The sequence below is a fragment of the Charadrius vociferus genome, unplaced genomic scaffold (assembly GCF_000708025.1).
Source record: "Charadrius vociferus isolate BGI_N301 unplaced genomic scaffold, ASM70802v2 scaffold314, whole genome shotgun sequence".
In the NCBI taxonomy this organism is placed as follows: domain Eukaryota; kingdom Metazoa; phylum Chordata; class Aves; order Charadriiformes; family Charadriidae; genus Charadrius; species Charadrius vociferus.
In genome coordinates this window covers 45,641-56,247 of record NW_009648241.1, presented here as the reverse complement: position 1 = coordinate 56,247, position 10,607 = coordinate 45,641, and the positions used below count along the sequence as shown (strand labels likewise).

General features: G+C 35.7%; 1 protein-coding gene across 1 annotated transcript in view; it reads right to left on the bottom strand.

The window, feature by feature from the left end:
- LOC104285682 (protein diaphanous homolog 3-like) overlaps positions 1-10,607 on the bottom strand; it is a 185,149-nt gene that overhangs the window by 131,377 nt on the left and 43,165 nt on the right. The window contains 3 exon segments of the mRNA XM_009884160.1: positions 1,771-1,872; positions 8,329-8,423; positions 9,588-9,683. Of these exon segments, the coding sequence (XP_009882462.1) occupies positions 1,771-1,872; positions 8,329-8,423; positions 9,588-9,683 (293 nt within the window).

Genomic DNA, 10,607 nt, shown 5'->3' with positions numbered 1-10,607 from the left:
TGGAGGCCTGTAACCAGTGGTGTCCCCCAGGGGTCGATACTTGGTCCAATTTTGTTTAATATATTCATTAATGACCTGGATGAGGGGACAGAGTGTATCCTCAGCAATTTTGCTGATGATACCAAACTGGGAGGGGTGGCTGACTCTCTGATGACTCTGATGACTCTCTGATGGCCGCGCTGCCATCCAGCGTGACCTGGACAGGCTGGAGAGCTGGGCAGAGAGGAACCTAATGAGGTTCAACATAAGCAAGTGCAGGGTCCTGCACCTGGGGAGGAATAATTTTAGGCAGCAGTATAGGTTAGGGGTGGACCTGCTGGGAAGTAGCTCTGAGGAGAAGGATCTGGGGGTCCTGGTAGATACTAAATTGTCAATGAGCCAGCAATGTGCCCTTGCCACCAAAAAGGCCAATGGAATCCTGGGCTGCATAGGGACGAGTGTGACCAGTAGGTCGAGGGAGGTCATTCTCCCCCTCTACTTGGCACTGGTGAGGCCACAACTGGAATACTGTGTCCAGTTTTGGGCCCCCCAGTTCAAGAGGGACAGGGAACTGCTAGAGAGAGTCCAGCGAAGGGCAACCAAGATGACTGAGGGATTGGACCATCTCCCTTACGAGGAAAGGCTGAGAGAGCTGGGACTCTTTAGCCTGGAGAAGAGACGGCTGAGAGGAGACCTTATTACTACTTACAAATATCTAAAGGGTGGGTTGAAGGAGGATGGAGCCACACTCTTTTCAGTGGTTCCCAGTGACAGGACGAGGGGCAATGGGTGCAAGTTGGAACACAGCAAGTTCTGTTCCAACAAACGAAAAAACTTCTTTACAGTTCGGGTGACAGAGCACTGGCACAGGCTGCCCAGGGAGGTTGTGGAGTCTCCTTCTCTGGAGATTTTCAAAACCCACCTGGATGCAGTCCTGAGTAATGTGCTCTAGGCAATCCTGCTTTAGCAGGGGAGTTGGACTAGATGATCTCTAGAGGTCCCTTCCAACTCTGAAAATTCTGTGATTCTGTGATATGCACTCAGGAAAAGAAATAGCCTTATTCTTTGTTTGTCTGGATGAAATAATTAACAACTATGAATTATGAACTATGTAGAAATTATATCCAAACTATATTTCCACAAAAAACATCAATTGCCAGCACTGAACTAGCCTTATTTTCTTTTCTCTCTTCCAGTCTTCCTTTGTTAATTCAACCCGGGAAATATGATAAATGTATCCTCCCGCTGGGAATGAAAAAAGTGATTACAGGTACTGTTGACAGAACTTACTATAAAACATAGGAGGAAGGGAGCAGAATAGGTTAACATAGTGATAACTACAGTATTTTCTTCTCATTTACATAGAGAATAGAAAAGAAAATCATCAGTGTAGAAAATTTCACTGAAAAAGTTAAGATTTATTAATGCAAACAAAAGTAAAGCCAAACTATTTTAGCTATGGAAATTCCAAAACAGCTCCCTGTCTCCCAATGAAACTTTGCCACAGAAAATACCACTTTTTTTTTTTAAATTTATTTTGTAAACTAAATTACTTTTTTAAAGAAAAAGAATCCCAAATCATTCCAACAGTAAAATTCCAACATTCAGGCTTTCCACATCCACAGATATGTCCACTAGAAGTCAGATTAAAAGGTATCACTTGTACTCTTCTCCCAGTCTGGAACCTCTTCACACTTAGGTGAAGGCAGCTGGTATTGTTTCTACAATATTATATTAAAACTATATTTCAGGAAAGGACAGAAAAAAAAGTGATAATAAAACAGAACTCACCACAACTCCAAACTGCTCCGGCTCAGACAAATTATTATACTCACTCTTGAACTTGGACAATGCATTCAATTGTTCTTGTTCAGGAAGATGTTTTATTAAATTCTATCAAGAAAAATAAAATAGGCTTAAAAATCTCAGAGTCTATGTTGGTTGTATTATTGTAGGCAAATGGTATTACATATGCATCGTTACCATACACCCCAAAGACAACACTCCTCCCTGAAGACAGCAGAATGCCAATTGACAACGCACAAACTAACGTAACTGAGAGTGTAACAAGCAAGTGATTAAACAGTGCTACCTAGCATCTTTTGCTGATTCTACAAACATTTCTAGTCTTTTTTTAAACACCATTTTTAAAGAAAGAACATGCTTGATAGGCACAAAACAAACAGAACACCAAGAAGTAAATAGAACAGGGAAGGCAGAATAAGAATTTCAAGTGTAACATATCCAAGTAAAGGATGGCAAGAATTATTAATGCTAGACAAAAAGTATTTTTTTTCTAGTATTTCAAAACAAAAGCTTAAACCCATTAGACACTACTTCACCTAAAAACTTGCCAGAAGTAGGAATTCAGAGGTAGGACTCTGTTTCAGCTGAATTCAGGAGTCTATATGGGGAGCTTGGACACTTATACAAGGGAATGTCTTGTGAACACAGGTAAGGGAATCTAAACACATCACCTTCACCTGATCATCTGAAGAGCCCTCAGATTCCCTGGAGCTACCTGAACACTTAGACACCTATATTTATGTATAAACCCCTACATTTAGGCACCTGAACCCCACTCTAATTACAATCAGCTAGGTTGGCTAAAAATGGCTATTCTGAGGTTCTGGAAGTAGAGAGCTTCTCAAACATTTAATTATGGTATATAATTTGAATCAGTATCTGAGTTTTGTCCCTTCCCAAGATGACTACTGTAACTACCAGGCAATAGTCAGGGTCCCTGTAGCCTGCTTGGTTTCTCAACTTATAACTCTCGTGTTCCTGGTTACGCAGTGGCTGAGCTTCCATCATAGTAAAAAAACAAGAGAGAGATTGTGTTCTTTCTTAAAACAGTCCCTGGTCTACTGATAAGATCACCCTTCTGAACTGAAATAAAGATTCAATCAGGTCTAGCAAACACAGCTAGCCCACTACCTACCATATGTCAAGAAAGGATCAGAAAGAGTAGCATTTCCCTGTTACTCAACAGAAAAACAGACACTTTGGTTAGGTCAAAGCCTGTTTTATTACTCTGCAAGTAAACAGCTTTCATGCTATACAATCAACAGAAAATAATTTACTTAAGTTACAGCATCTCTATCTGAAAGTCTTAAAAAAACCCTAATTTTATCCACAAAAGATACTAATTTCTTCTTCTACAGGAAATTCAGCCATTAGGATATACAAATTCTCTCTCTGGGGACAGAGAGATAAAAAGTCATAACTACGCTTTGCTTAACTTGTTTCCCTAATTTAAGAAGAAAGAATTCAACTCTAACTAGTACCTCTAAAATAACCCTATACCACTAGTCAACTCAAGGGCTCTATGCTGTCTTCAGAATCTGTATTAGCTAGTTCAAAGCTAGCCAGCCCAAGGTGTTTATTCAAGTTGCAATCGCATCCTGGGATTGCAGTATAGATATTCCTCTAGTACGAAAATACTAGATTTGTAACTAAAGATCAGACGTATCCAAAGTTTTAAAGTTTTTTTTAAAAGCAGCTTAAATATTTTGTTTAATACTACTACTTTTAATTGTTTATAACTCAGTTTCTTGGCTCTCATAACAATTGTCATTTTAAGGTAGTTTAGCATTTATCAAACCTTTTTTCTAATGGTTAAAAGACCCAGACAGTCCAAAATCATTGTTTTGTTTTAGTGTAAAAACAGTTACTATTTTAAGAACAGAAGCCCTGCTTTGATTCTTTGATTGTAAGGCCTACAATAAGTAATTTGTTTTACAACATTTTCTGATATCCAAAGGACAATGTAGTTTATCAAGAAAGTAAAGTCAGTAAATAAGAAAAGCTAGACTTATAAGCAAAGGTCTAAATAAATCACAGTCAGAGTAAATGATAGTTAAAGAGTAGACTGCTTCAACAGACTGTCTATGCTCAAATAAGGATTTTGGTAGGAAAAAAGAGAACTATTAAAAATGCATAATGATGCTTAAAATAATAACGCAAACTTAAATTTTATGGAGCTTGATTTGGACATGGTCAGAATGACTTTCAGCATGAAGAATTTATGACAGCAATCATAGATATCCTTACCATTACTACATTTGGAAAATATTTTTGTAAAAAAGACTACATTTATTAATTATGGGTAGAGATGTCTGGCACTAGATCAGTAACATGGAGCAAAAATGAAAGGGTATGGCGTGTAAAAAGAGACACTTCAAATTAGAAATTCATAGTCCACTTATTTCTTGTCTTGATATACATCTATATAACCAGCTCTAAAGATACTACAGTTCCTTAATCTTTATTGAAATTAAAATGTTTGATGCTGAAATAATTTTCACATGCAGAAAAACTGACCACAAAACTTTAAAAAAAAAACCCAAACATTCATACAACGCTTGACTGTTTCTCAATATTGAGCATCAGAAAAAAAACCCAAACCCTGAAGCAGCAGCTGATACCAAAGCAGCTTTCTGGTGTTCAGATAAAGCTTTTGAACTGCTAAAGATTAAACACATTTTGAATATCAAACAGAAAATAAGCAGGATAAAGAATTTTGACTAAGTCAGAAGAAACATTCCAATAATTAGTCAATGACTATTTGGATTACAACATGACTCGGGAGTTTTTACGTCTTTAAGAATTAGATTTAATTTCTAACCGGTGAAAGCTGGGGTAAAGGGAGGATACATTTTACTTCTTAAGCATAACAGAAGAGTAGGATTAAGGACAAATTTCCAGCTTCATAAACTGTGACATTAGGATACACTGAACAATATTTAAAGCTAGACAGAAAAAATTGATGAAGGCAAGAAATCTCTAGAAAGGAGAATATCATAATAACAAATGTACCTTATATAAATAAATAAAAATAGCCATATGCTTGCAAACCAACGCATGTTTTTGCCCTTCTCAGAATCAGGAAGTACACAGGACTACATTTTCATAGCATGACCATAACCCACACTTGTGAAGGTTCTTAAAGGTAGAAATAGAGACATACAGCTGGATAGCTGAATTTTCTTAGTAACCTGAGCATATGTGAAGGTGGATACCAAATTTTTAAAGCAACAAGGCTATCACTTCCAAAGGAAGATGGGTGTCTTAAGTGCTTTTTCGAGTTTAAAATGGTCCCCTTTTCAAAGTTATTACAGGGTTGTTTTACCCAGAAACAAGAAACTTGAATGAAACCATTTGATAAAAATGATGATATTCAAACTTGCAAATAAATTTGGAACCTAAGTTCTTCTGAAATTTTTCATTTGATTTAGGCCTGCAAGCATTCAAACATTTTTGGGGGAAAAAAAAAAAAAAAAAAAAAAGAGAAAAGCAAAGCAATCTATACTCTTGAATCATTTCTATGCCCAAAAAAATCCCAATATGTGGGACCTGCTATCCTCTGACAGTATGCCCTGTTATATATATGACTGTGTACATACAGGATAATGTGAGCATTATCACTTCTATTCTACTACACTGACTCTCGCTCAATCACAGCAGCTGCTAACATTGCCGTCCTCTTGTAGGGCGTTATTCCTCACCTCACATTTGGCTCTTCAACTTCTCTTATAATAAAATCGTTCCCTCCCCCCTCCATAAGCAAACACAGAAAGACTCAAACGTCATCAAAAACACCTGAGAATCAATTTCATATATAGAGAAGTTAACTGGATACACTGACTTTCAATATACTCTAGTGTTAATACCTATTAAAAGAGCCACAAGGTTATCAGCATACTGTCAAAAAAGTATCTCCTGTTATTGTTAACCATGCCTACTACACAGAGAATAAAATGGGACTAAATTGTGTTTGCTGTTTTAAATAAACAGAAAAGTAGGCATTCTTTATACCAAGGTATATACCATTGAGATGGAAATGACAGTCCACAGAAGAAACTAAAAAGGAAAAAAATAAACAATTCTCAATTAAAGTTTTTCTTCTTAGCTTATTGCAACTGATGGAATATTTACCACATGTTCATATAAAAGTATGCCATTAATTAACTACCTGTAACATTTTGAAGATCTTTTTCCCCAGAGCCTAGATGCAAAAAAAATGTTTTGTCTTCTTTAAATAATACATATAGAAATTATCAAGACGTCAGTTTTTCATAATTTTTATATATAGTATTTATTTATAGTATTTATTTAGTATATGCAGGTTACTTCATGATACTGTTGAGAACCTAATTTCATTAACAAGCTAAATTTTCACTGCTGAAAAACAGTGCTAAACTCAAACAGCATGAGAAAGTCTCAGAGCAAGCATGGACTATCTAAGACAGAGTTCAAGCCAAACATAACAGCGCAGCATATTCCATCTCTCAGCTTTCCATGATATTTTAGAGAATTTCTACTATTATTCCAAATAAAATAAAATAAAAATACATCTCATGCATCATTTGAGCATGAAGAAAACCTTGAAAAAGTGATGGAAGTGCAAACTAGAACCAACAAACAGCTTAGAGGTTCTGTTCTGTTCATCCTAACAACCTTAAAGTAATAGTTTCAGTCCCAATATTAACTGCATCATTGAATGAAACAGAGAGAATTATACAATGATTATATATACTGTCACTGGAGATGACGGTTCATGTTTGTTCCTTCAAAGAAACATCTCATTCTTCAAATCAATGAGTAGACAAGCTCCTTTTAAAGGTAAACGAAGTCCAAACAGCCCAACAGAGTCTAAAGGTCTTTGAAATTCATGTGACAAGAAGTGAGGGCTAAGCTGCACGCGGCAAGAAAAGGAGCATGCTGAACACTGCACAGCCTCCTCAGTAGGACCTTATTTTGACATTCCGATACGGTGGAAATTTATTTTGCAAGCAGAGCACACAACTATAAATTTGCCTTGTTTGGACCTTTGAATACAAATCGTTATGTGTTGCAGTACAAGCCACACATTTGAATCTCAACGAGTCTTAATGTTACAACTCATTTTAAGACTCTATTACTGGTCTTATTTCTTTCTTCACTAATGAACATGCTTACAAAAAGCATACGTTTCTAAAAATCTAATTTTATCTTTCTTTGATGTTTCAGTAGCAACTGTGTCTCTAACACACTTTCAGGTATGCTGTAGAGGATGAGCTATCTAAATCCTCTCTAAGTTAAACCTATGCCAGATTGATAATAAGTATGATTTGACATTTAAATTTTTGCTGTTATGGCTCATAAAGTTCATCACAGTATGCAGGAGCCCTGTCCAAGAGCCAGACAATCTTGGTCTAGAGACAAATCTTTGCAAATCTAATGGACGCCCATCAAGATGGCTGGGGAACATGGCACGTGACAGGCATGGAGAGTTTGAAAGAAGTGGGCTTCTTGAACTGTAAGAAAGCAAGCCTCAGGGGAACTTAATGTGGTCTCCACCTACCCAACTAGAAGGTACAGAGAAGATGCAATTAGGTTCCTCTTGGAGGTGTGCAGCAGGCGGCCAAGGTCACAAATTGCAACAACAAAAATTCCAGTTAGATAGAAAAGAAAAAGTGTTTCACCACGAGGGTAGTTCAACATTAGAAAAGGTGTCCAGAAAGGCTATGGAGCACCCAGCCTTGGAGATATTAAAAATGTATTGGGAAATGGCCCTAAGCTACTTGCTCTAGTTGATGTGGCTTTGAGCAAGGGCTGGGATCTCATGACTTCCAGACATCCAAATTATTTTTTCACATGGTTCTGTAATGAAGTATTTGTATTTAAATTATTTTATTAAATTCTCCAGCTTATCAGCCCTTAAATAACACTGTGCACAGAGTAACACGAGGAACTTCCAGTTTCTTTTGTCTCCATACAGAATAATACTGATTTTGTGCTTCAAATAAAATAATACAGAAAGAAAAAACACTACTAGGGAAGAAAATTGGTCATTGTGTATGCCCTAAGGCAAGATCCTGGATTGTATCAGCTCTGAAAGGACAAGGGGAAAAAAACACAAACCACAAACAACCCAAAAAAAACCCAAAAACCTCCACCCCCAAAAAATCCTCCAAAAGCCCCAACCTTTTCCCATCTAGTTTTTTATCAGAACAACAGATTTGTGCAGATGAGACAGAGGTAGAAACAAATTAAAGAAAAATTTAGTAACTAGGGAAGAAACAGAATACACTATGCTGTTTGAATATATACCAAAGAAAAAAAAAAATCTCAATTTAGGTGTGGACAATGCAGAAAAAAAGAGAACATAAATTCAGCTGCTTTCATTAAAGAAAATTAGCTTTACAAATATAAAGAAAAAATACAGTTCACAGAGAAAAAAAAAAAAGGATTCTTGCAGTGATTTATTATCCAAAAGTTTATGTGAAGAGGCTTTTTAGCTCCATGTTTCTATTCAATGAGAAACTTACCCTGAAATATTGGGATTTAAAGGGTCATTTTCCTTACCTGAATCATGGACTCTGACAGCTGTGTTTCATCTACTTCCAATATCATCATTTTTATTTCCTCATAAGGCACTCGGAAAGAGCCAAGGAAAATTGCTAAAACAAAGATTCAACATGTAATAAAGAAAGCAAGACAACAACAATCTTTTTTTTCTATTTACAAAACACCAATTAAAGAGGCTACAGCATCTACAGGTTAACAAACACTAGGCAAAGTGATATAGACAGAGATAACAATTTTAAATGTTTTTTTAATTACTGTTCCCCTACAATTGCAGCCTTCTCCATCCATTTGTTATGTACAACATCCAGCATCACAGAAGAGCTCCCTAAGCAGCCAGTGACAAGTCTGCCCTGCAGGATAATCATTGCCTTTACAGTATTTTGTGCTGAGGTGACAATCATACATTTTTCTCCAATGGTCTTGTCAGAGCTTTCTCATAAAAAAGCACCATGAGAAACCAAAACTATATAAACAGTTAAAAAACAAAATGCTCACATAAAAACTGTTTGTTCATTCACCATAATCCAATCATTACTTTTTTTGTTTCTGCCAGCATTTAGGAACCTATTCTTTATAGAACTCCTCTCCCCCAATACTTTATCATCTTTATTTGCACATTATTGCATAATACTGAATATTGCCTTCTTTCTATAAAGTACATGAGAGATGACCAGACATCTCGTAGACATTATTACATAAAAACTGTTTGTTCATTCACCATAATCCAATCATTACTTTTTTTGTTTCTGCCAGCATTTAGGAACCTATTCTTTATAGAACTCCTCTCCCCCAATACTTTATCATCTTTATTTGCACATTATTGCATAATACTGAATATTGCCTTCTTTCTATAAAGTACATGAGAGATGACCAGACATCTCGTAGACATTATTGTCTTTTTTGATGGGGGGGGAGGCTGGGGGGTTGGGGGAGGCAGACAGTATTCTTTGATTAATATGTTGAAAATATAGATAGATAATTAGATATATAGCTGTATGCTTGTACTTCGATATATACAGAAGAGAATTACTTCAGTCTTAAACAAAGGTTAACCCCTAACTGTTTTCTGGGTCTTTTTAAACATGTTTCATTTGTATCAACTCACATGGCTGGGCTCAATGCCAATTACTGCACACATACATATTCTCACACGCTTTAAACAGAAAGTGGTTACAAGGCACTCAGAGAAGAGAGAAAGACATTTTTATGAAACATTTATACAGCACTACTTCGGCATAAAACCAGAATCTACTTACACAGATTCTGTGCAATCTTCGGGTCCAAAACTTTTAATTCTTTGATTCGTTTCTTAATGGATTTCTTTTCTTCAAAATCCTCCTCCTCTTTTTTCACTGCAGAAGTAAACACAAATACACTCACTGTTAACTCTCAATATTTAGAGGAAACATTAATGAATTCAGAAAATATATTTGCTAGCAAGTGTAGTGAATTCACAAAGAAAAGAACACATCACAGAAGACAGACAAAAAAAAAAAAGAGGTTTTGCATTTATTGCTTGTATTCTCAAAATTTTTGCTCTTCAGTCAAATTGTCAGCATGTTAGCCTTCTAGAACAAGATTATTATTTTTTTTTAATACATAGAAACTGAATAAATGTGCTACATGTTAATCCTATGAATGGTATGAGGTCATGAAAGTCATACTTAAAGTACCATGCAACATACTTCAGTCAGCCTGGCCAGGTTAATATTCTGAATTGGATTTTAACAATAAGAAATCCTAAAGAAGATATGTCAATATGTCTCAATATTGAACAATAAAGAACCAATCCAAAATTTAAGTATTTTTGTGACCGCTTTTGTCTAAATATATGCACCAAAATTATCAAAGACCACTGGCATATTACAAAATGATCATTACCGTGGAACATAAATGAGTATATACCTATTTTCCTTATCTCCTCCAAAAAGATTTATTTTTAAATATATGATGTAATCACATTATCACCTTATTAAAAATACCACAAAGACAAAGTAATTGTATAAACATACATTAATATTGCTGGACTTTTTGGCTTATTCTTTCTTTTCAGAAAATAATTCATACAAATAGGATCTCCCAAATGCATTATGTAAGCTGAATTTATTTCTCATTATTCACACATTGTCATAAGAGTTTCACCTAAAATAACAGCATACGCTTGATAATGTATTAGTAGGAACCATTCCAATTATTATGCAAACAAGTAAAATAGGCCAAAACCACAAACACCTTTCTTTAAATCCAATCTGGTTGTCCTTTATTATTTTCTTTCT